At 46.0% G+C, this 27,360-nt stretch overlaps 2 protein-coding genes across 2 annotated transcripts in view; one reads left to right on the forward strand and one right to left on the reverse strand.

Annotated features, from left to right (window-relative positions):
- Positions 1-27,360, reverse strand: part of LOC146074562 (uncharacterized) — a 91,424-nt gene that overhangs the window by 39,000 nt on the left and 25,064 nt on the right. The window lies entirely within an intron of this gene.
- Positions 1-27,360, forward strand: part of LOC146074530 (calcium/calmodulin-dependent protein kinase type IV-like) — a 55,604-nt gene that overhangs the window by 11,842 nt on the left and 16,402 nt on the right. Inside the window, exons 3-9 of the mRNA XM_083182745.1 lie at positions 10,515-10,593; positions 12,327-12,389; positions 14,818-14,900; positions 15,483-15,555; positions 18,849-18,939; positions 26,129-26,203; positions 26,826-26,901. Of these exons, the coding sequence (XP_083038871.1) occupies positions 10,515-10,593; positions 12,327-12,389; positions 14,818-14,900; positions 15,483-15,555; positions 18,849-18,939; positions 26,129-26,203; positions 26,826-26,901 (540 nt within the window). The remainder of the gene's footprint in view (positions 1-10,514; positions 10,594-12,326; positions 12,390-14,817; positions 14,901-15,482; positions 15,556-18,848; positions 18,940-26,128; positions 26,204-26,825; positions 26,902-27,360) is intronic.

The following is a 27,360-nucleotide window of genomic DNA, read 5'->3' on the forward strand; positions in this document are numbered from 1 at the left end:
CGGACATTTTTATGAAAGCAGGAATATGGGCGGGCAGCGTACATCTGGCTATTTCAGCTATCCGCCCCCACACGAGCGTCACGGCCGGATTACCATACGTACGCCTAGCGTTTTCATGGGAACGCTTGACATTCTACAGGTCCAGTGTAAAATATTTAAAACATATAATGACATATGATCTGGCTGCATATGATACCTAGAATCATATTTAATAACTGTCAGGTTCAAGACCAATGTTCCCTCTAATTTTACGGAGGCTGTGTGCGGCTAAAGATTTTGGCTGTGCAACTTTGGAATGAAATTTACATTTTTGTGCGTCACATATATATAACTGGAAAATGACGTTCAGCATTTGTGTTAACTTTACTTCAAAATGACATTAAACATTTAAACATTCAAAACACAGCACACAATGTAGTTAATAGGTGAAACACACATTAATTGAGTCCACAACTGCAAAAAGGGACCACTGCTGCTTTGTGCGCTCAGTTGTATTGTCTGTGCGCACGCTCGTCAAGGTGTGTGCGCGCGCGTGTGCGTGCGCACGTGCGCACAGCTTAGAGGGAACACTGTTCAAGACCCAATCATCAGGGGACTGGCACTCAGGCTTAGTGGTGGACAGGAAATCTGGGGCACCAAGGCAGATTGTGGTGGTACGGGATTGCATTATCCGTAAAACAGACAGGGTTAATCTGCGACCATGATCGCCATACAGTCTTCCGGGTATGGCACATCGCAGGCCAGGTGCACAGATTACTGTTTTCTAAATGTTTTGCGCATGCGAAGATGCACGGTGCAAACAGGCATGGCGAACTACATGTTTGCCATCCCACTTGCCCCTATAGTGCGGCCAGGGGGCGGCAGCGGAGGGCACAGCCATGGTACTCATGGTAATCACTTGGTGACGCTGGGCATCACTAGATGTCAGATGCCCGTCTGCTTAACGCACAGGGCGCCCAGAGAACAGAGACACCATAGAGGTGTCTCTGATCTGCGAGCACTGGAGAAATCATTTAATCATTTGATGGTCGCTGAAATCAGGTTTTGTAAACAACAATATAAGGGACCATCTAAAATACTCAATTTCAGGAAAGATAACTTTGAATAATTTCTGGAATCTTTAAAAGTAATAGAATGGGATGCTCTATTTGATGGGAGAGAACGGGATGCGGTCATTTGGTCTACAGCATTATGGTCGACACCATTAGGTCAACATGGGTCTAGGTCGACATGGGAAAATGCCGACATGGTTCTAGGTCGACAGGTCGTTAGTTCGACATTGTCTAGGTCGACAGTCAAAAGGTCGACATCCGGTTTTTCACTGTTTTTTTACCTGAATGTCAATACAGTCAACATGGACACAGTTTAAAGTGCACTCGCTATGCGTCGGGCACGGTGCCTCGCGATTCTCCCACTACGTCCTAGTTGATGGTAGGGCATGAAATACCGCCTGTCAGCACATGTTGGCTCAAAAAACTGTGAAAAACTCCATGTCGACCTTTTGACTGTTGACTAGACAGTGTCGAACTAATGACATGCCGAACTAACGACCTGTTGAACTAATGACCTTTTGACCTAGAACCATGTCAGCCTTTTCCCATGTCGACCTAGACCAGGCTTTCCCAACCACGGTCCTCAAGGCACACCAACAGTGCAGGTTTTAGTGATATCCAGGCTTGAGCACAGGTGACTTAATTAGTACCTGAGTGATTCTGATTAAACCATCTGTGCTGAAGCCTGGATATCACTAATGCTGTGTACACACGGGGGAGATATATTGCTCAGCCATATATGGCTGAGCAATATATGGCTGAGCAATATATTGCTCAGTTTCTACTTTACATCAGCGACCAGAGATGGTCGCTGATGAAAAAGAAACTGCCGGGGGGAGCCCGGCAGTGGTAATCAGCTGGTCGCAGGAGCATGTTCCTGCGACCAGCGATCACCACAGGGGCAAAAACGGGATCGCACACCCGGCGATATATCGCCGGTGCACACTCCCATTGCGGGCAATATGGTCGCTCAGCGACCATATTTCCCGCGATTTTGCACAAAATCGCCCATGTGTGTACGCACCTTAGAACCTGCACTGTTGGTGTGCCTTGAGGACCGTGGTTGGGAATGCCTGACCTAGACCCATGTTGATCTAATGGTGTTGACCTAATGACTGTCGACCATAATGCTGTAGACCAAATGTCCCAACCCGGAGAAAACATAGAGGACATGTGGGAAACTTTCAAAAAAACTGTTAGATACATTAACAAATACATTTATCCCAAAAGGAAACAAAGGTAATTTCAGCAAGACAAATCCTTCATGGCTGAACGAGAAAGTAAAGGAAGCAGCAAACAACCAATCAGATTCTACTTATTATAGCACCTTCTATGGGATAATAGCTAGAATTGGACTGCTTGTTATGGGCAACATAACTCACCTTTAAAAATTAACACCTTATTAAAATTACCCCTTACAATATACAGTAGACGCAAAAAAAGGGGGAAGGGGGGGAGGGAGAGGCCGAGGGCACTGGGCTATTGCGACAGGAGGTGAGAAGGCATGCTCCAATCAACACAGTAATATGTATGTATACCGTTATGTGGTTTTGTGGGCTTTTCTAATGAGGCCAAACCTCCAAAAACCACCACTTTCAGAGGTGTTCTGCATTCTCAATATGCACAGAAGTGGAGCACAGCTGCCGGTAACTGCCACATAAACCCAGCAATCTTCTTTTTGCAAGGGACACCTCATAGTGGAAGTGTGTGCATATGGTATTAATAAACACCGGTATGCATGTGATATAGGGCTGGATGTATTATGTTGAAGCTGCAGTACCTGATACATCCTACTCATACTTGCCTACTTTAAACTTCACCTCTCTAGGAGTCCAGGAGAAGCCTGGAGAGGAAACACGTCAGGGGGGCGGGGCAAGGCTGACATCACTTGGCCCTGCCCCCCATGCTGGAAAACTCTGTGATTCGCGGGCCGCGGTGAGGGGGCTTAAATGACCTAAAATGCAGTGATCGCGTCATTTAAGCCCCGCCCCTTCACCAAGGACCCACGATTTGCAATAATTAAACCAGCGGGAAAAGGGGGGAGCGGGGGCTATGAATAGAAAGCGGGAGACTTGCCCACCTTCCCGGGGGGCCGGGAGGTGGACCAGATTTTCGGCCATACCGGGAGGGTAGGCAAGCCTGATCCTACCCAGTAAATCCACGTGCAGTGCTGTGTCTATACTGCAGAAGATGTGGAGGTGCTCCCAGAGTGTTCGTGTAACAAAGATCAGCTTCAAGAACAGGTTAATTTGGTCGCTAAGTCACCCTATACAAAATAAACAACATGCTGAAATGGTTTCTAGAGTCCCTGGTGTAAACTATAGCCTAGTACTGTACGACAGATTAACTGTATTTATTTGAATTTAACATTTATTCTACATTGTAGTCAGTGTTCACAGTGGCCCTTATTCAGATCTGATTGCAGTACAAATTTGTTTGGAAAATGGGCAAAACCATATGCACTGCAGGTGGGGCAGATGTAACATGTGCAGAGAGAGTTAAATTTGGGTGGGGTGTGTTGAAACTGAAATCGGTTTAAAAATAATGCAGCCAGTATTTACCCTGCATGGAAACAAAATAACTTACACAAATCTAAGGCTATGTACACACAGGGGCGACTATGTCTAATATCGATTGCAATATGGTCGCTGAGCGACCATATTGCCCGCGATGGGAGTGTGCACTGGCGATATATCGTCGGGTGCGCGCTCCCGTTTTCTCCCCCGTAGTGATTGCTGGTCGCAGGAACATGCTTCTGCGACCAGCTGATTTCCACTGCCAGGCTCACCAATCATCTCTGGTTGCTGATGCAAATGGGACACTGAGCGATATATCGCTCATCGCGAGCGATATATCGCTCTGTGATATATCCCCCTGTGTGTACGGGGCTTAACTCTCTCTGCACATGTTACATCTGCCCCGCCTGCAGTGCCCGTGGCCCTTATTCAAGTTGAATCGGACTGATGCAAATTTCGGACACGCACCGAGTGTTCTTAGGCCCGCCTACTGTACAGATCGCTCACACCGTCCGAATGCGGTAAGATGAGGAGCAAATGGATCACAAATGGATGTTTCATGTGAAGACCTCCCCCATTCTCCGACGGTCGCCAACCATGGAATGATGGACCGAGTAGTGAGGCAGCCCCGAGTGCTCCAGACCTCTCGGACATTTTTATGAAAGCAGGAATATGGGCGGGCAGCGTACATCTGGCTATTTCAGCTATCCGCCCCCACACGAGCGTCACGGCCGGATTACCATACGTACGCCTAGCGTTTTCATGGGAACGCTTGACATTCTACAGGTCCAGTGTAAAATATTTAAAACATATAATGACATATGATCTGGCTGCATATGATACCTAGAATCATATTTAATAACTGTCAGGTTCAAGACCAATGTTCCCTCTAATTTTACGGAGGCTGTGTGCGGCTAAAGATTTTGGCTGTGCAACTTTGGAATGAAATTTACATTTTTGTGCGTCACATATATATAACTGGAAAATGACGTTCAGCATTTGTGTTAACTTTACTTCAAAATGACATTAAACATTTAAACATTCAAAACACAGCACACAATGTAGTTAATAGGTGAAACACACATTAATTGAGTCCACAACTGCAAAAAGGGACCACTGCTGCTTTGTGCGCTCAGTTGTATTGTCTGTGCGCACGCTCGTCAAGGTGTGTGCGCGCGCGTGTGCGTGCGCACGTGCGCACAGCTTAGAGGGAACACTGTTCAAGACCCAATCATCAGGGGACTGGCACTCAGGCTTAGTGGTGGACAGGAAATCTGGGGCACCAAGGCAGATTGTGGTGGTACGGGATTGCATTATCCGTAAAACAGACAGGGTTAATCTGCGACCATGATCGCCATACAGTCTTCCGGGTATGGCACATCGCAGGCCAGGTGCACAGATTACTGTTTTCTAAATGTTTTGCGCATGCGAAGATGCACGGTGCAAACAGGCATGGCGAACTACATGTTTGCCATCCCACTTGCCCCTATAGTGCGGCCAGGGGGCGGCAGCGGAGGGCACAGCCATGGTACTCATGGTAATCACTTGGTGACGCTGGGCATCACTAGATGTCAGATGCCCGTCTGCTTAACGCACAGGGCGCCCAGAGAACAGAGACACCATAGAGGTGTCTCTGATCTGCGAGCACTGGAGAAATCATTTAATCATTTGATGGTCGCTGAAATCAGGTTTTGTAAACAACAATATAAGGGACCATCTAAAATACTCAATTTCAGGAAAGATAACTTTGAATAATTTCTGGAATCTTTAAAAGTAATAGAATGGGATGCTCTATTTGATGGGAGAGAACGGGATGCGGTCATTTGGTCTACAGCATTATGGTCGACACCATTAGGTCAACATGGGTCTAGGTCGACATGGGAAAATGCCGACATGGTTCTAGGTCGACAGGTCGTTAGTTCGACATTGTCTAGGTCGACAGTCAAAAGGTCGACATCCGGTTTTTCACTGTTTTTTTACCTGAATGTCAATACAGTCAACATGGACACAGTTTAAAGTGCACTCGCTATGCGTCGGGCACGGTGCCTCGCGATTCTCCCACTACGTCCTAGTTGATGGTAGGGCATGAAATACCGCCTGTCAGCACATGTTGGCTCAAAAAACTGTGAAAAACTCCATGTCGACCTTTTGACTGTTGACTAGACAGTGTCGAACTAATGACATGCCGAACTAACGACCTGTTGAACTAATGACCTTTTGACCTAGAACCATGTCAGCCTTTTCCCATGTCGACCTAGACCAGGCTTTCCCAACCACGGTCCTCAAGGCACACCAACAGTGCAGGTTTTAGTGATATCCAGGCTTGAGCACAGGTGACTTAATTAGTACCTGAGTGATTCTGATTAAACCATCTGTGCTGAAGCCTGGATATCACTAATGCTGTGTACACACGGGGGAGATATATTGCTCAGCCATATATGGCTGAGCAATATATGGCTGAGCAATATATTGCTCAGTTTCTACTTTACATCAGCGACCAGAGATGGTCGCTGATGAAAAAGAAACTGCCGGGGGGAGCCCGGCAGTGGTAATCAGCTGGTCGCAGGAGCATGTTCCTGCGACCAGCGATCACCACAGGGGCAAAAACGGGATCGCACACCCGGCGATATATCGCCGGTGCACACTCCCATTGCGGGCAATATGGTCGCTCAGCGACCATATTTCCCGCGATTTTGCACAAAATCGCCCATGTGTGTACGCACCTTAGAACCTGCACTGTTGGTGTGCCTTGAGGACCGTGGTTGGGAATGCCTGACCTAGACCCATGTTGATCTAATGGTGTTGACCTAATGACTGTCGACCATAATGCTGTAGACCAAATGTCCCAACCCGGAGAAAACATAGAGGACATGTGGGAAACTTTCAAAAAAACTGTTAGATACATTAACAAATACATTTATCCCAAAAGGAAACAAAGGTAATTTCAGCAAGACAAATCCTTCATGGCTGAACGAGAAAGTAAAGGAAGCAGCAAACAACCAATCAGATTCTACTTATTATAGCACCTTCTATGGGATAATAGCTAGAATTGGACTGCTTGTTATGGGCAACATAACTCACCTTTAAAAATTAACACCTTATTAAAATTACCCCTTACAATATACAGTAGACGCAAAAAAAGGGGGAAGGGGGGGAGGGAGAGGCCGAGGGCACTGGGCTATTGCGACAGGAGGTGAGAAGGCATGCTCCAATCAACACAGTAATATGTATGTATACCGTTATGTGGTTGTGGAGGTGCTCCCAGGGAGTAGGGTGAATGTAGACAAAAAAGTTAGATATCCAAGGCCCTTATTCAGATTCGGACGGTACGGCCCGCGTGCGGCCGTACCGCCGATGTTTTTACTCTGCACATGCGCAGAGGTCAATCTGCGCATGTGCAGCCCCCTTCGCCGCAGACGTATTTCGTCCGCCGCAAAGGGGGCGTATAGGGGCGTGAGAGGCTTCATGCCCTCATTTCCCTATGTGTACGCCCCGCGTTTCATGGGCGTTCCCATGCAAACGCGGGGCGTATGCATGGTAATGAGGGCATGACGCAACTCATGGGGGCGGAAAGCTGACGTCGCCGGATGTCAGCTTTCAGCCCCCATACAAGCTACCACACGGACGATTGTCCGTGTGGTCTCAGCTTGCGGGAGCTGCCGGGGCGTGCGGACCTGCCTTCGATGGTCGACGACCATCGAATGCAGGGGGCAGCTCCCACCATGGTGGAGGCGTACGCCTCCACCATTTTTATGCGGATCGCCAGCCGTCCGTGTACGGACGGCCGTGGCGATCCGTAGGGTGGGCGGGGATTGGTTTGTGCGGCCGGAGCCCCGTGTGCGGCTCTGGCCGCACCAACCAGAATAAGGGCCCAAGAGAGGATATCAAAAAAGTCTCCCGGGTGGGGCACAGCCTTCTAGAAAGAGTGGGTGACTGTTAATACAAACTTTATTGATTAAAACATGACCCTAAAATTGGGTCAGGCGAGGACAGAAGACAAAGACAAACAGATAACACTTATAAAGTTATGCGAGAGAAAGTAGTGAAATATGATTTCCTCTTGAGAGTTATGTCAGTGGATTTGAGGGGGGGATAATCGCTCCTGATATCAGTAACTGTATATAGGAATACTTGTTAGGAAATCCTATCAGACAATAAACACCTCAAATACCAGTGTGTATATTCAATTTGTCTCAGTAAGCATCAAAAAATGATATTACGGCAATGTTCCCTGTAAATCACAAAGTGTATCAGCCACGTTTCGCCAGAGTATAAATAGTATAACAGTATAGGCAGAGTTGGAGAATACCCGAGTTTTAATTTGCTAAAGGAGTCGCTGCTGCCTGTGCATGTGACAGATGTCAGTGAATGCACAGTTGAGCGGACCCCAAGAGCGGTTTCTGGTCCCCGCTGTGCACGAGCGGGACCCTCACCGCCTCATTCATTTGTCACCCCTATTCCCTGCAAGCCGACTGACCTGGATAGCACACGCAGCTGACTATCGACACACTCCAGACGCCCCTAACTGGCGGCTCATTGCGGAGCACACTTGCCGGCTTCCACGGCGCAGAACAGAGACACTGTGTCCCAGGACCTATACAGCACGGCTCTCATAGGCGTGCGCAGCACATTTTATTAGGGGGTGCACTGTCAAAGCGGTGTGCCTAGCACCACCTATTGGGCATGTCTAACACCGCTATTGGGTCTGTCTAACACCGCCAATCAGGCGTGCACTCACTACAATATAAAACATCTCTGCCACACCATAATATCCTGCCTATTTCAGTTTTAATCTTCTAATTACTCTGTGTAACAGTACATGCAAATAAAGTCAAAATCATATCTGGATGACACAGATATGTAGTGATATGGGTGACGCAGTTATGTAGTGATATGACAATGGTGTAATACAATTAATAATGCAAAAAACACATAATTGATTGATGGGTGCTTATTTTAATGGAATACAGGTCTAAAAAGCAAAAGTCTTTGGTAAAAGGTGTTGCTGGTATTATTAGCAGCAATAAGTGTGGGTGGGGGCACAGCATTAGGGGGTGCCTGTGCACCCTTAACACTCAATGTGCGCACGCCTATGACGGCTCTTATATCCAGACTACCGTGTGCCCACTCCCGCTTAACACCTAGGGTCATGTTTTAATCAATAAAGTGTGTATTAACAGTCACCCACTCTTTCTAGAAGGCTGTGCCCCACCCGGGAGACTTTTTTGATATCCTCTCTTGGATATCTAACTTTTTTGTCTACTTTTAATATACAGTAGACATAACATATGACATAACCAGTTTATGGTTAAGGCAGGGCCGGCGTCACCACTAGGCAGGTCTAGGCATTTGCCTAGGGTGCCGGCCACTGGAGGGCGGCAGTTCGCCCCTCGCCCCCCCCGTGCAAAGGTGGTACCTGCTGCACCATCTGGGGAGCGGGCAGGGGGGTCCATGCCGGATTCTGACAGGAGCCTGCAGTGGTGTCCATGCCGTGCGGGTACCTAAGGCGCTGTGTATAAAGCTGGCGGCGGTGGGGGGTCCCTGCAGTGAATAAGAAATAACTAGCGCTATCCGCCGGGCTATGCGGCGGCGCGGGAAGCGCTGCCGGGTTTGAAAACACTGGCCGCACGCTGATTGGCTGAGATTCAGCCAATCAGCGTGCGGCCAGTGTTTTCAAAACAGAAGCGCTTCCCAGCGCCGCCGCATAGCGCTAGTTATTTCTTATTCACTGCAGGGACCCCCCACCGCCGCCAGCTTTATACACAGCGCCGCAGGTACCCGCGCGGCAAGGACACCACTGCAGGCTCCTGTCAGAATCCGGCATGGACCCCCCTGCCCGCTCCCCAGACGGCGCAACAGGGCACCGGCCCTGGGTTAAAGTAACAATTGTTTAATTAATATGCCTTGTGGTGACAAATCTTGCAAGTTGCTGCTACTAATGGGTGAATAAAGATTCCCATGTGAAAAGATGTTCACATTTATGGTCAATTTAGAGAAAAAATTACAGAAATGGCCTCTATAGAGAGCTAATGAGGATTTCAGTTGTTAACATAAAACACAATCAGCTTGTAACTGTGGGCCTAATGTATTAAGCCTTAACAATTGATAAAATGGAGGGTGATAAAGTACCAGCCAATCAGATCCTAACTGTCATTTTCAAACCCAGGCAATTGGGGGCTGATTGTCTGGTCATTTATCACTCGTTGGGGGCTTGGGGGGCCCTTGTATTATAGAATTGCCTATACAATGCGATCAAGGTGGGATCTACCGCCCAGGATCGGATTGTAATATGTGATCCTTTCGTCAGGATTTACCTTCCTGCACTCGCAGGGACAGGGGCTCTGAAAGGAGCCCATCCCTGTGATGCACTGAGCCGGGTGCTGGAGGGGTCTGCACATGTGTGGTTAGCGTTGACCCCCCACTGACCGCACTTCCTTTTCAACAGTGAGGCCTGTAGCCCATAGGATACAATGAACCACTGCCATAGCCCCGAGACCCAATGCGTGGCTGCCCGATATTGAGACATCGGACAGCATCGCATTCCCCACAGAAATCTGTGGGGGATGCCGCTGGCTTCGGGGCAGGAGGGATTGCAGCAGGGATCAGAGATTCCTGCTGCGATCCCTCCTAGATACATTCAGGTGATACTTAATATCTTTGCGAATATTACATAATAAATAGGCCCTTTTAGCACTCTATTACTTGTTGAGGCTTAATACATCTGGCCCTATGTTAGCAATATGTGTGTTTGTTTGGATGTCAACTACCTTAATAGAGCATACCCAGGTGCTCAGCTTCATGACCTACAGTCAGAGCTATACAGTCTCTACAGTGTGCCCACCCACAGGATCCCAATGTACAGCCAACAGGAGAGAGAATGAATGCATTTATGAAATGGCATTGTGGCTCACAAAATAATTGTTTCTTTAAAAATGTTTGTGTACAGGGGAGCCACTTCTACTGTTTTCAAATGTGAAGAAAAGGGAACACGAAAGACTTATGCTGCCAAAATAATGAAGAAAACTGTGAGTATTCATGCCCAATATATCAGTGGTAACTATAAATTTTGCTCCCACCTACAAAAAATGTTTGTGCCCCCTCAATGCTATTTTTGGTAAGACAAAAAAAATGAAACTTGCACCAATTTATCATACGCAAATAAAAAATATATAAAGATCCTAAAAAATACCCATCAGATTTGCTTAGTCTTTTCTAACCGCAAACAGGAGGCAGCAGGTGGGAGATGTGGCGCGGGGCGGCAGGTAGCAGTCGAGCGATAGCACCAACGGGCAGTAGGGTGGGCACTGGCAGACGAGGAAGGTGAAGTCCCATGCTGATTCTGCAGCCTGCGCGCCAGAGGTATATTTACAGTCAGACTTAGCCGCCGCAACAGCCCAGCACAGCGCTGCAGTGCCTGCCAGCTGCTGCGATGGCTGCCACTGTGGGGAAAAACTCTTAGTACAGAACTATACCTGGTGACTGGCAGGGGGCCCTTTCATTCTGCACAGTGCGCCCGCCATAGACCCCACCATTGCTGGCTCCCTCAAGCCGCCACATGGTCTGCGGCCCCATAATTACACCACTGGCAGTAATACTTTCAAAGATATGCCCAAAAGTCTTCCATGCTTTACACTTTAAACAGAAACAACAACATGAAAGTTGCAAAGGTCATTCATTACTGCACTTCTTCTCAGAATGAAAGAAAAATATAGTACATGTGATATAGGAGCATATTTATAAAAGCATAATTGCAAATAGTAAGTGCATGTATGTATGTATGTATGTATGTATGGGGAGGAAAGTGCAGCAGATATTGTCGGAGCATATAACGGGGTACCATGAGGCAATTGCGGGTGTGCATCAGGCTGGTGGTACAGGACCGAATTTATGGTTCAGCTATGGTTTTGCATATGTGGGCATACAGAAATACATATATGTGATTCTGGAAATATATGGAGAATAAAATATGGAAAACTAAAATTATGTGAACTATTTATTAATTGTGCAACAATTTCCGACAATCTTTGATCACCAGAATTTATCATTCCTGAGTTGCTGCCACAGGCGCTTCTACCTCCAGCAGCACTACAGCACATGCTCCAATATTTTATATTTATACCCATTGTAGGGCACCAGGGAATTGGGACTATTGGTGTAAGTGCTTTCTCATCAAGTTCCGTACACACACACACACACACACTCTTTTCTGGCCAAACTACGGTGAACATCTATACGTCTATATTATGAAAAGTTGCTAAAATGTCTTACACATTGTATTTACATCTAAAGGCCCATACATACTGGGCGACTTTGAGCTGAAAGTCGCTCAAAACAGCAGGTTTGAGTGGCTTTCAGCTCAAAGCCGCCCAGTGTGTATGGCCTGGCGATGAGCAGTGAGCCCGCAACATCACCGGGAGAGCCGTTCATCTGCTGTTTATACCAGCAGATGAGCGGCTTTCAGGATGGCTTTGCATAGTGCTCCGCAACGCCATGATCCTTCCCCCCTCCATCTGCGCCGGGCAGGGAGAAAGCCTTCAGTGTGTATGCACTGAGCGGCTTTCCCCCCAGCGATGATCGCGACCATCGCTGTCCATACATAGTCGCCCAGTGTGTATGGACCTTGAGCTTTCTTTAATAGCTTTTTGACATAAGTCAAGTTTGTAGATGTCATTGTTGCTTAATATTTAGAAGTATATTCCATTGCTACACCGATCTAAAATGGTAAATCTGTAAATAAATATTTTAATTTGTTTTATAGCTTGACAAAAAAATTGTAAGAACTGAAATTGGAGTGCTGCTACGCCTGTCACACCCTAACATTGTAAGTGCACTTTTTACCATGTGCAAACATTGCCATAGACATGAGAATGGTAAAGAAATGTGATAATTGCCAACAGAATTTTTAAGAAGAGGTAATAGTAAGATGACCAACCGTCCTACTTTAGGAGGACAGTCCTTCTTTTGTAAGTTCTGTCCTCCCTCAAAAACGGTCCTCCTTTATTGCCCTTCATAACCTTGTTACGCTGCTTCCGAGATCAGACCTCTCCGATTGCCCAGTGCTGTTCCTTTCTTGGGCTCATAGAGTAGCTTCTGCGCAGAAGCACTGTTAGTGGCCCTAATATAATAGCCACGTGGGAGCAGCTGTGCACACCCGCCCACCTTCAGCACCCTGTGGCTCCAAGTCAAGACTCCAGCTAGCAGCATGCCCAGCCCAGGCCCTGTCTCAAAGGAAGAGGTAAGAGACAGCTCAGAGCACAGTGAACATATTGGAAATGGGGGCAGCAGAGCATGGGGAAGGTGTGTGGGGGGGGGGGGTTGGGGGAGATGTCAGTGCTTGCTGATATGTGTAAAAATGTTTTAAATGGGGATGTACAAAATGGGGTTGGCTTTTATTTTTCACTGACAGGGGAAAAAACCTTTCACAGTACTGCTGCTTTGGCATACCTCCCAACGTCTCGCTTTTTGCGGGACTGTCCCGTTTTTTGGGGGACGCTCCACATCCCACAGGCAGTGTCCCGCAGTGGACAGGGTGGGGGGCGAAAATGTGGAGTGGCCTCGCGGGAGCGTCACGAGTATAGGCCAAGACCCCTTGCCACTAGGTCACGCCCCAAAATTCCGATGTCCCTCTTTTAATTTGGCTGATGTTGGGAGGTATGGCTTCAGTTCCAGCTGGTCCCCAGATTGTCACATTGGAGATACACAGGTCAGATAGTTTTTTCTCCTTTTCAGTGTAAAAAAGTTGGTCACCTTAGTAATAGCCTGTTATAATCTGTCTCACTTTCAAATTTAAAAAGACTAAGTACCCCTTTTATCATTAATGCTTAACCCCTTGAGCATTACCCAACTTCTCCCCTGTAAAGGAACAGGTGAAATTATGGTTGCTAAGAAAGGGGTAGAACGTACTCTGCCGACTTGCGGCAGAGAAATGATCAATTATGCTAGATGATTTAGCATAGCCAACAGACCAATAATTTGAGGTCGGTCATGGGGGTATTCAATGTGTGCTAATATCGCACACATCTATTCAGTGAGGCCAACGATTGGCCAAAACAGCCCCAAGTTCCACAACTTAGCGACTGCTTTCACTCATGAAGATTTAATTTGCTTTGGTGAAAAAATGGTTACTAAATTGTAGAATTAGTGACCGTTTCCCACTGGAAAATGTCAGCCTGTCATTTGGATTGAATAGGTTAAATTAAAATTCAACCTATTGTCGGCAAAAGTGCCTATATTTCCCACTTTTGGAAATATTAGCACTGATTGAATAACTCCCATGTGATAATCAGCACCATTGCCTAACCCACTTTCTCGAGCAGCACTTTGGGCCACTGAGCTGTGGGAGAATTGCCAACTTTTCCAGGACCGGGAACTGGGCCAGTATGCTATTCTTTACAGTTATCAGTGGTTTTTATAGCTGGAATATGGACAGACAATAGATAATGGAGACATTACAGTTGTGTGATATTTGTACTTCAGTGTAAATGTAATTGTGTGATCATGAGCCAATTAATTTGTATAGGAAATCTAAATAATACTGTGTCATTTGAGCTTAGCATTGAAAGGCTATTTTTTTTCGGGATGCGGTCATCTATTAGAATGAACTTAGGTCTACAGTCATTAGGTCGACCCCACTAGGTCGACTGGCAGGAAGGTCGACCTGACTTAAGGTCGACATGGGCCAAGGTCGACATGACTTAAGGTCGAATTTGCATAAAGGTCGACATAAGGAAGGTCCACTGGTCATAAGGTCGACATGGGTTTTTCACTGTTTTTTGAGCCGACATGTGCCGACAGGTGGTATTTCATGATTTCATGCCCTACCATCCACTAGGGCGTGGTGGGAGAATAAAATAGTATGCCGAGCGCAGCGAGGCACCGTGCCCGAAGCATTGCGAGCGAAGCGAGCGTTGCGAGGGTCCGATTCTCATTGCCAACTGTGTCCATGTCGACTGTGTCGACATTCGGATAAAAAAACAGTGAAAAACCCATGTCGACCTTATGACCAGTCGACCTTCCTCATGTCGACCTTTATGCAAATTCGACCTTAAGTCATGTCGACCTTGGCCCATGTCGACCTTAAGTCAGGTCGACCTTCCTGCCAGTCGACCTAGTGGGGTCGACCTAATGACTGTAGACCTAAATGCAGTCTGACGAATGATCCCATTCCTTTTTTTCTTACCTCAAAATTATCCAATTGTAGAGTTTAGAAAAAATAAAATAATCTAAGCAAGTAATTTTTTTTGTTTTAGATTAAACTTAAAGATATCTTTGAGACCACCACCGATATTGTGCTGATTCTAGAGCTGGTAACAGGAGGAGAACTGTTTGACAGGTAATTGATCCAAATAGAACTGTTAAGATCATATAAAGGAAGTTATTCTGGTTGGCTCGCTCCCCTGCAAAGTCGTACGGAGCAGCAATCTTTTGTGTCTGCGCATACACATTTGAGGGCATGTGCAGACGCCGGGTGTGAATGGGCACAGCGAACTGCAAGTTTGCTGTCCCATTTGCTCCCAACAGTGTGGGCGGGGGTTGTGGGGCGGATAGACATGCCCATGGGAACGCCCAGCGTTTCATGTATGTTCCCATGAAAATGCTGGGCGTCCTCAGGGAAATAAGGCAGTGATGCGGCTGCCTGGGGAAACGGCGGCACTGCGCTGCATGTGATTGTAAACCAGAATAAGTTCCTAAGTGTTATATCTCTGAAACTCTTATGGAGCATACACACGTGAGACTTCTGCAAATGTGAAAACAATGTGAAATGGATTAATAAAATACTGTATTATGTAATCTGTAGATCTTTATTAACGGCAATCTGTTCTGCTTAGATATGAATAAAATATCAAATATCAAATTTTCAAAGTGTATAGAAAAAAAAAGGTTTTGTTTCCTGATTTACATATTTCCTGTCCAGGATAGTAGAACGTGGATACTACAGTGAGCGGGATGCAGCCTGTGTTGTACAGCAGATCCTGGAAGCCGTTGCTGTGAGTTGAGATTATTAGGGCATGCAATTTATTGTACTTTATTGTAAGTGCATTTTTTCTCAGATTTTATAGTATAGCTGAAATGAGGCTGGACAAATATGGGATAAGGCTAAGAGAGACCCCAGATTTTTTACTAATGGGTGGCAATGGAAAAATGGATGTGGCAAAAAAAAAAAAAAATACAGGCATAGTCAGCTAATAGGGATGTGATTTAGGGGCAGATTTATTAAGCTTGGAGAAGAGATAAACTGGACATAAAGCAGAGCAAAGGTAAAAGGAGATAAAGCACCAGCCAATCAGCTGTGTTTGAAAAACACAGTTGGGAGTTGATTGGCTGGTGCTTTATCTCCTTTTACGTTTTCTCCTCTTTATCTCCAGTTTATCTCTTCTCCAAGCTTAATAAATCTGCCCCTAAATGTCTAGTGACATATATAAAAAATGATTACATGCAAGATCTATAATCAAGTACTGTACAACACCTGCCAGACCTACAGTGTTTAAAAAAGAAGAGACTATCATAATATCTTATATACAATACCTGTTGCATTCTAGTAATCAACAAATATAGGAAGCAGTGGGACTGATTCAAAGACCATTGGGTTTACATACGCACCCCGCATTGAGTCGTCATCAATGAGCCCCCCACAGGGTGGGATGATGGGGCTGCCTTCACTGGACCACTATACTGCTCGGAGCATCCAAAGACAGGCCCCATCACCGAGGGGTTGGGATCATTGGGTCGACCTAATGATGGTCGGCAGTCATTAGGTCGACATACTGCAAGGTCGACAGGTGTCTAGGTCGACATGGCACAAGGTCGACAGGTGTTTCGGTTAGTATGGGACAAGATCGACACATGTAAAAGGTCGACATGTTTAAAGTGCACAGCGTCCCCTCGCATGGCTTGCTGCACTTGCCATGCTTCAGGCTTGGTATCTCGCTGCGCTCGGCACACTATTTTGGATGGTAGGGCATGAAATACCACATGTCGGCACATGTCGGCTCAAAAAACTGTGAAAAATCCCCATGTTGACCTTTTGACTGTCGACCTAGACCATGTCAACCTAACGCATGTGTGGACATAGACACCTGTCGACCTTGAGCCATGTCATCCTAGACACTTGTCGAACTTGCAGTATGTCAACCATCATTAGGTCGATCAACCGACCGTATACCCCACCGAGTGTGAGAAGATATAATGGGCGAAATGTAATAGGGTGCAATTTTTTGGCTTGCAAAAAAATCGCACCAAATCGTACCTTTAAAAGTCGGCTCCTGATTGGCCGCTGGGCGGCCAATAGAATCATTCGGTGGAGAGGCGCGGAAGATGAAACATCTCTGCGCCTCTCCTCAGTCCGATGCAGGGAGCTGCAGGAATCACAGGCATTTGGCAGAAGATCTGGAGAACTTCACAACTACTTCGGAACGAAGATCTTCGCAGGGGGAGCTTGGCGAGTTGGATTTCCTTCCACAGGTCCCCCATGGATTTCTTCGGATCTAGGACCCCGGACTCTTCAGCCCTGGAGCCCCAGACCCCGGACCAGTCCCGGAACCAAGGCCCCGGACTCTGCAGCCCCGGACCCAGGAACCAAGGCACCGGACCCCGGACCCAGGAGCACTGAACCCCGGACCCAGGGACCTACCGACGGGCTCAAGATAGGTAAGTATCAGGATGTGTGGGCTTTGGATGTAATAAAGTTTTATTTTTAATGGGTGTCAGTGTGTTTATTTAACTATTTATTTTACTGTCGAACTACAAGTGCCAGCGGGCCCTTTAATGCCCCACATGCTGGGACTTGTGGTTCTCCAAGTCCCAGCATGCGGGGGAGGCCTGCTGGGACTCATAGTTCCACGGTATAAGAGAATAGTTTTTCATCTACTTTTTACACAGAATCAGCTCGATGCCCACTGCCCAGGGGCATCGAGGACAGCCCAGGGGCTTCAGCATGGGCAGGTAAGTTCTGGAGGGGGGGCCTTCTTTGGGGGGGTCCCCACTTCCCCAGGACCCCTGCCCATGCTGACCGGTCAGAGGGATGAATGCTTTGGCCGGGGGGACTTGTATAAAAAGTCTCCCCCCGGCTGTGGCATTACCCTGCTGGCTGGTTGGGCCCGGTGTTGGTTCTTGAAATACGGGGGACCCCTAGTCAAATTGTCCCCCGTATTTTGGGAACCAGGACCGGCCCTTGAGCCTGGTGCTGGTTTTGTAAAGTCCAGGGGACCTCTATTTGTTCTGCCCCGTGATTTTGTGGAACCAGGACCGGCTCTTTGAGCCCGGGGCTGGTTATGCCCCACTCAGTTTTATTTTTCACTTTTTTGTTTTATCTCTTTTTTTACACCAGAACCATGCACAGATCTCAAAGGTACTTATGTATTATCTGGGCGCCCGATTTTTTCATTGCATGCCACTACTTAAGGCATGCGATGCGATGCCTTTTTTCATTGTAAAGATCTAATTTTTAATTGTATAGTCAACCATGGGTGATTTCATACCCCCACTATCCAACTACGCATGGAGGTGATTTTATATAGTGTGGTGAGCGCAGCGAGCCCGAAGCGTGGCGAGGGGATGCGGATTACTTTACATGTATTCTGCGTCCGCTCGCCACGCTTTGGGCTCGGTGGCTCGCTGCGCTCGCCACACTATATAAAGTCCATGCGTAGTTGGATAGTGGGGGTATGACATCACCCATGGGTGACTATACAATTAAAAATCGGGTCTTTACAATGAAAAATTGCATCGCATGAATTGTATGCCACTATATTGCATGCGATGCGATTCAATGAAAAAATCGGGCGCCCAGATATTACATAAGTACCGATCTCAATGATCTGTACATGTTTCTGACAAACTCACCAGTCAGAACCTGGTCTATTTATTTTGAGATTTTTAGTAACCTTTACTAAAAATCGCATCCCATTAAATAGCCGATTTGTATACTTTTTAATGGGAAAACATCTGAATGCGATTTTTAGTTTAAGGAAAAATCGCACCTTTAAAATGTGCGAAATAGCGGGGAAAAAATTCAATTTTTTCCGAAAATCGCACCCTATAAAATATGCGTTTTTTTTCGGAAAATGGACGAAAACGGCAGTTTTTGCGATAAAAAATTGCAAAAAAAAAATTGTCACCTATTAAATTTTAAAAGTTTGCAACAGAAAAAGGTGGTGAACAGTAAGTATCAATGGCAGCAGAGAGATCTTAAAATACCAATGTACGTACAATGTTATTGTTATTTCAACGTTTACACCAATAATGGATGAAAAAAGCAAATATATTTTCTTTATATTTTTAGTATTTACATACGAATAGGGTCGTTCACCGAGACTTGAAACCAGAGAATCTTCTTTATGCGGACATGTCTTCAAATTCCCTTCTTAAAATTGGTAATGTGATGTCAATAGACAAATCAGTGCATGTAATAAAGCACATGTTTAAAATATAATATAAATCTACAATAAGGATGTGGATGTAATAGCGTCCAAGATAAGTGGTCGTGCAGGTTGCTGGCAGAACTCAGACTTTTTAAAAGGGGCAATCATTTACAAGGTAAAATCATGCCTTGTAAATGATTGCCCTTTTAAAAAAACATCCGAATTTGGCTGGCACCCTACACGGCCGCTGAACTCGGATGCTATTACATGTGGACCATAATCTATAAATTTGTTGATGTTGAGGTTAACACAGTGGGTGGTATTCTATGCCGCTGGCGATCGCCAAACACAAGCCATCTTCCCCGTCTAACCCCCTCCCCCCGGCTGATCGCCCTATTTTATTTTCCGGGGGAATCCTCATCATCAGAGCACGGTGAGGATTCCCCCGAAAGGCGAGGATCGCCGCTAATGCAGTGAGCCCACTGCATATAGCGGGGACCTTCACCGTTTTCACAGCCGCACTCACCGTTTCTACCTTGCTGGAAAAACCCAGTGAGGTGGAAATGGCGAATGCAGGGGGGTCATTTGAATAGTGACCTGCGACGGCGAGCAATAGAGCATTAAATATACCATACTCACTGTGGACTGTTTCTTGGACACTTTCGTAATGTGCATGCTCCAGGCCTGATAGTATGCAAGTACAGATTATGCAGATTCGTACAAATTTAATATATGGGGGAAAAGCAGTATCAGTGCACATAACGTGCGCTGATACCCCTTCTCCCCCATATCGCCCGGTCATATATCTGCCCCACTATCCCCAGAAGGCATTATCCGTTTTAGCCTTTGGTCTACACTTTGCAAAAAGTACCAGGAGAGGGATCTGTAGGATACCTCCCCAGACTCTCTACTCAGCAGGTCAGCGGACCATACTTGTGCATCAGTAAACATGGCTCTTAAAAGGAAATGTAAAGGGACTTGATTAGCAATCCCATCACTTCTTACAGATAACAGGGATACATATTCAGTACTTTGCACATGTACTGGACCCATTCTGTGCATGTGCAGTACCGGGGCTGTGACATTGTTCACACTACGGCATCAGACTGTCACTGATTGACAGCTTGGTACCATTTGGGGTCAGGAAGTGTATTGCCATGTAGGCAGAGCCGGCCCTAGGCATAGGCCATCTAGGTAATTGCCCAGGGTATTGGCCTACGCCTAGGGGTGGCCTCTATAGTGGTGATCAGTGGGGGGGGGGGCAGCCACTGAGCTGACTGAGCAGCTTACCCACCCGCCCGGCGCTGGCTTACAGGTGCAGGTGATGCCGCAGAGAGGGGGGGGGGGGAGCGGAGCATGTACAGCTTACCCGGGCCGGGCCTGAGTCCGGACACACACTTTAAAAATATATATATTTAGCTGGTGGTGCAGGTGCACTGGGCAGGCTGCCAGTGGAGTGAGCTGTGCTTTGTGTGCTGCAGCAGTCAGCTGTCCACCACTGCGGAGCTTTGCAGTCACTCTTGCGAGATGCGAGTAAGTGTCTTCAGCAGCAACCGCTGGGGTATGGGAGTCGGACCAGGTCCCGCAAACCCCGATCGGTCTGCAGGGAAGCGCCAGGATGCTGCTGTCGGCAGAGTCTGTCACATAATTGACTGCCCCCCCTTAGGGATGGCCATTGACCATCCATGATTCAAAATCATCGATGGTTCATGGCCGATGTCGAAAACTTTTGCCATCGATGGGGGAGAACCAGATGGTTTCCCTCCATCGATGGAACAGCAAAATGATTTATTTTTTTATTTTTTTTTCAAAGTGCCGGGACACGGAGCATAGCTCTGCTCCCCCGACACTCGCGAAGCCCCGTCCCTGTGTTTTGATTGGCCTACAGGCCAATCAATGATACAAAATGGATGACCGATATGTAAAAATATCGATGGGCAGTTGCAGAATTGCCATTGATGGCAATGGCAACGATGGCCATCCCTAGCCCGCCCCCCCCCCCCCCAAACACACTCCTCCAGCGATTGCAGCAAGCTCCGCCCCCTTAGGCTGCAGGAATCACAGCGAATAAGGATGCTCCTATTATACACAGCCTCAGGTGAAGACATTCAAAAATCTGCCTGGCAGACATAGGGTGGGATGCCCCTTGTGTGACACCCTTTCTGTGTTCCATACCAAATGTTGTCACCCCCCCCCCCCCTCTGTGTTCTGTCCACCCATTGTGTCACCCTTTCTGTGTTCTGTCCCAAATGCCACCTCTGTGTGACACCCCCCCCCCCTTTGTGTTCTGTTGCATATATTGTCACCTCCCTGCATGAACCTGACGGTGTTCTTTCACTGTTTGACACCCCCTCTGTTTTGTTCCAAATGTTGTCACACCCACTCTGTGTTCTGTCCCAGCCATTGTGTCACACACCCCTTTCTGTCTTCTGCCACTGTGTGGCACCCCCTCTATCCTCTGTCACTGTTTGACACCCCCTCTGTCTTCTACCACAGCCATTGTGTCACCCTCCTCTATGTTCTATCCCAAATGTCACCCTCCTGTTTTCTGTCACTATTTGCATTATGATAAGGTAAGAGGCATTACAGTGTGTGGAATAATGCATTATGGGCATTGCAATGTGTGGTATAATGCGTAAGGGGCCTTAACGTATGTGGAATAATGTGTAATGGGCATTACGGTATTTTCTATATTGTGTAAGGGGCATTGCATTGTCTGGCTTTTGTGCAGTGGACATTACAATGTGGCATAATGTGTAAGGGGCATTATGGTGTGTGGAATAACGTGTAATGGACACATGTATGGCCTAATGAGTAATGGGCAATAACCATGTGTGGCATATTGTATAATGAGCAGCATGGTGTTTGGTATAACATGTAAGGGGCATTATGGTGTGTGGCATAATGTGTAAGGGGTATTACTAAAATACGTATACAGTACGTGCTGTGTAATGTGACTATGAGTCACTACGTGTTTGAAATGTGAATATGGGTCACTGCTTGCTGTGTAATGTGAATACAGGCCACTACCTGCTGTGAAATGTGAATATGGGTCACAGCGTGTAGTGACCCATAATGATATTACACAGCTGGTTGATTGATGCTGGGTCAGAGGTGGAACTAGCTGCATTGCTTGGGGGACACCAGCCAAAATTTTGCCTAGGCCATCAAATTGGCTAGGGTCAGCTCTGCAGGTAGGGACGAGGCCAGGATGGAAGAGGATGTAAATTTCCTGACCTCTAGGTATAACTTGTGGTGGCCGACCCTATGATTCACGCAGCCGCCCAATGGTGCAGACAAAGATTCAATACTGGTTGTATTAGTATCAGATTAGTAATGCAGCAGGAGGCCTCATTACCATAGTAGTACTATTGCTGCTACTGTAGGTGTGACACCTCCATGTGAGGGGATGTGTCCGAAAACATATCCCCTCGCATGTGGCCAAAGGGAAGAGAAATCATTTGATGGTCAGTGACCATCGAATGATTTCTTTCCCCTTCGGAAACAAAAGTCAATGAAAACTGATGCTTATTTTTGCCGCTGTTCACTGAAAAAGTGGCAGGCGCTGACGTCATGTGATGTCTGCCACCCACCCTGAGCAGGCATTGGCCCACCTGCATTCCCAGGGGAACCGCCAGCATTTTCATGGGGATGCCCATAAAACACTAGGTTTTCCCGTGCTCCAGTCTGGTGTCCACCCCCAACCCCCCCACCCCCTCTGGAGCAAGCAGCTGGGCCACTGTGAAACTCGCCGAAGCCGACCCCCCACCATCGGAATGGGCCCGAATTCGGCCCTCAGGTTCAGTCATCACCAAGATGATCTTAGTACTGAGGGTGCATGTGTGAGCCCAGCTGGAACTACTTAAAATGATCAATCTGGCAATATGTTCTAAAAAACGAATTTGGTCTATGGAAACATGAAAAAATACACTTTCCCTCAAAGCTGTATGTTAATTACAGTAATATCCTTAGATAACTAGATGTAAACATTCGGAAATGCGCAGTTACATCATACAAAATAAAATTATATTAAATTAATTTAATATAAAATAAATAATTCAATTACATTTCAGCAAAGAAAACATGTATTTTAGCATAACAATATAAAATAGGAAATGACTTTAGATGTTGCTGGCTAGGTATAGAAATGGGTCTACACAAATCTGCATTCTTCCACAGTGCATGGTTTACACAGGTTCGGGCTGGCCATAATCCTTCATTAGAAGCATTCTCTGAGGCAGGGGCAGAATAAGGGATTTACAGGCCAGATTAAGGGCTTTATGGGACTTTTCATAATAGACGCGGAGGAAGTGAGGCCAATACCATGTAGGCAGGTAGATCCCAGACGCAATAAGCACCAATGTCTCTTTAAATATAGAAAAATACAAAATTTTATAAATGTGGCCAGCTGGTGTCTGTCTGGTGATCATTCTGTCATGATGGTGGGCCTCTATTTGGGTGCCGGACGGGGTCCTGACAGTCGGGATCCCGACAGTCATTAACCCGACGTCGGGATCCCGACTGTTAAAACACCGACGGCCAGGTTCCTGACGGCCGTCGGCTATTTTCCCTCGTGGGGGTCCATGACCCCCATAGAGGGAGAATAGAATAGGTGGCGTGCTTAGCTTGCCACCGTGCCCACAGCGTGGCGAGTGCAGGGAGCCCGCAAGGGCCTTTGTTGCGCTGGCCACGCTGTCTGAGACCAGGCAGTCGGGATCCCAACGTCGTGATAATGACTGTCGGGATCCCTACTGACCGGTAATCATACCACACCCCCTCTATTTATTGTGTAGGTCTGGAGCTGCAGCTCCATACACCCCATTGTTACTCTAGCCCTGTCTGATGGGGGCACAGGTGCCACCCCCATTACATCACAATGCCTCAAATCACGGGTCCTTGGGAAGGACACAGAGCTAAATTGTGCCATTTTGCACCATTTAGTTCCGCCCCTCCATGCGGCACCACAATTCCCTGTATCCTCCCATTTTAGGAAGTGGACGTGATGCAAGAGATCTGTCCACTCTTCTGGGAATGCAGGGTGAGGAGAACATTGATTCTCTGTAAATCCAGAGGAAACTCCCCTCTATAAAATACTGACCAAGATTGTGAGATTGCATGCCAATATCCGCTGTGTATACACCTAGCGCCAATATACCTACTTGGCCAACTCATACACTCTCTCATCAGCCAGTACGGACTCTGCGGTTGCCCTGCAATACTCCACAGCAACAGGTCCCACAGGTCCTGGAAAAACTGAAAGCAGTGTACCTTTACTATCCAATTCCGACCTTAATCACACCAGATATCTCTCCTCTTGAGTCCGCTGTAGCGTTCTACAAGATTAGAGACAGCAGAATATCTGGTGATGAGTTTTTAAGGCATATCACTATTTCATGCTGACACATGATACAGAATACACTTTGACCACAAACCCAGGGGGGGATCTACCCAGGGCATGGATGTGCGATCCAGCCAACAAGCATAAGGAGAGTTTCCTTCCCTCTCCCTCTTTCTGTATTTGATTGGTGGAGTCCATGCATGAAATTTGTCATCTTTAGGTTTTGTTACCTTTTGCTTTGTGGAGGGTTGGACAGCACTGCAATTTTCTCAAACTCTCTTTTGCATATTTTCAAATCTACAATCTGTCTTAGAAAAACTGGTGTGAGAAAAAGTTACTTACGTATGTGTAGCAACAATGTCTCTATTCTTTAGAACCCAGGCAGAGATACTGTTTCAATCACCCTATTGAAGCTAGCAAAAAGAGATGCAAATCTAGTATATATTATTTTCTTTGCTAAAATTGTATCAAATCTCTGTTAATTAGAGGAATTCCACCTCTGCATACATCTTCCTTGCTGAGAGGGGAAGTACAATTGTGATACCTTACCCCCTTAACATCAGCAGAATTTTTATAGAACACATCGTTTCATCAAGTGAATTCTTGTTTATTTATGTATGTTTGTCAACCCTTGTTACATTTTTTAACTTTAATTGAATAAAAGTTACTTTTTAATTAACTATTCTATCATTAAAACTACAAGAGTGCCCCCAAAAAAAGAGTCCTCTTTTTCTCCAAACCAATTGTCTTGTTATATTCGGACTCTTGGGAGCACCACCAACTTGAACACTGACCCCGATAAGGGCTTCAGTTCATTATTGTTGGTTCAGGCTACTCTGGCCACACCCTCCACAACAAGTGTTCGCTCACCCTAGAGCGGAACTTGAGGTGTAGGTAGACTCTGTGCGGAGCTCACATCCTTGCTTGCTCTACTATGCAGGGTGAGGGGTCAGATCTTTTTCCAGTTGGGGTGGGCAAAATAAAATATCAGTTTGGTGCCTCTAGCATCTGTCCACCCTAGGTAGTCGGATGTTCTGCCAATGGGGACTGAATGTCATAGATTATATATATCATATGTATGCGCTGGTATTTCCATTTATTTGTCCATTTATTATATACTTAGCAACATGGTTACCATGATATATATCCACACTCATGTAACCATTAGCCATCAATTGCTGCTTGTTGCAATGGTTTTAGTTTAGATTTGTAGTACACGACTAGTAATAACCTTTATAATTTTATTAGAAAGAAACGGTTAATAAATAAATAAATAGCTAAATGAGAGTAATATTCTGTACATTAAGTATAATTCCTGCTTTATCTTCCTACAAATAGTACAAAACATATATTAAGTGTAAGATGTAGAATGGTCTAATGGGCCCTACACACATGCCGATGTGTGCAGGGCTACCTAGCTGCGCTATGTCGGGCTGTGCTGCGCCGCTATCGCCTAGCACACAGAGCTGACAGCCCACACACAGAGCGAGCTGTCAGCTCTGTGTGCTAAGCGAGCGGACAGCACCAGTGTTCTCCGGTGGGAGAACACTGCCGATGCCGAGATTGATGGACACTGTCCGTCAATCTCGGCCACCGATAAAGACGCGCGGGGACGCGCGCCGATGCAGATACAGCCCCCACACATACACCGATGTGAGGGCATTTGCTAAGCGACTTTGCAAAACTAAGCAAAATCGCTTAGAAAATGCCTTAATATCGGCATGTGTGTAGGCCGTATAACTGTTGTCAAGTTAGAGATCACCACTTGTCCTGAAAGTTACAGTTATAATTATTATTACTGAGCAGCATTTTTTCTGTTGTACATGAATCAACTATTATTATTTTTATTATTTATTGATAAAGCGGACTTTGGCTTATCCAAAATTGTTGATGACCAGGTAGCCATGAAGACTGTATGTGGAACACCAGGCTACTGTGGTAAGTAGAGTACCTATTGTACACGTGGTTATATGTATCTGTCAATGTCTATTCATGATTTAAGTGATTAATACAGAATTATTATCGGTAAAGTAGAACTTTGATATTTATATTCACATTTAAGTACTTGCCTGGAGTGGCCACATTAGAAGCATCCATGCCAGGCTGGGCTTTCCCTAACACAGTCACTGATGTGTTCATGGCAGAAATGTCTTTCGGCTGAAAGGTAATTTTCCAGCAGCTGCCATGCTCAGCAGGCATGGCTGGTCACAGCAACTAGGGCTGCTGAGACACCTGCAGGGCCTGGGTACTGATGGGACGTGGTCAAAATCCAGGAGGCAATATCATGCCTGCTCCAGGAAAAAAAATATGGAAAATACTATGCAGGCACCAACATGCGGCCCTGCAAGCTGCAAAGAGGGACATAAATTGTGGGCATTTATTACTAGACCAGGATCAAATACTCTAAGATAATTCTAAATGATCTTGATCACACTTTTTTTTATTAAAATATTAGCTACATTATGTATATTACCTGCAATCTTCAGAAATGATTTCAAATTGTTACTCTTGGAAAGAAAATAAATAATTTACAAGTCATTACATTCAATTCTTATTTCAGCACCAGAAATTCTGTATGGTTCTCCTTACGGTCCGGAAGTTGACATGTGGTCAGTTGGAGTCATTACATACATCCTGTAAGAATATTTTTTGTGTACTGTCTGGATTGTATAGTAATAAACACTAAAGACAGCTGTGGAATCCTAGGTACATTGGGGGAATCATAAAAATAAAAGGCAATAATGAATATTACGAGGTACTTAGTTGCAGCTTTAACCTCATACAGTAAATAATTCCACACATATAATTAAACACCTGTTTTACTCTATATAGTTGAGTGCAGCTTGCTTTTCTGCTCAGTTCACTGTGTCAGTGAAGATGATATCATCCTAATATCATACATATATATTGGTAGCCCAAAGATATATTCAGACATGGACATATTTAAGAAATAAGCTTTTTAAAAACTATGTGGCCCATTTATTTTCAGTTTTTAGACCTGATAATTATAATTACTTATAGTGGCATAAGACATTATAGGGGAAGATGTATTAACAGGGCTGTATGTGCCATTATTTCACCTGTTTTGCCAATTT

The sequence above is a fragment of the Crinia signifera genome, chromosome 1 (assembly GCF_055691185.1).
Source record: "Crinia signifera chromosome 1, ASM5569118v1, whole genome shotgun sequence".
Taxonomy (NCBI): Eukaryota; Metazoa; Chordata; class Amphibia; order Anura; family Myobatrachidae; genus Crinia; species Crinia signifera.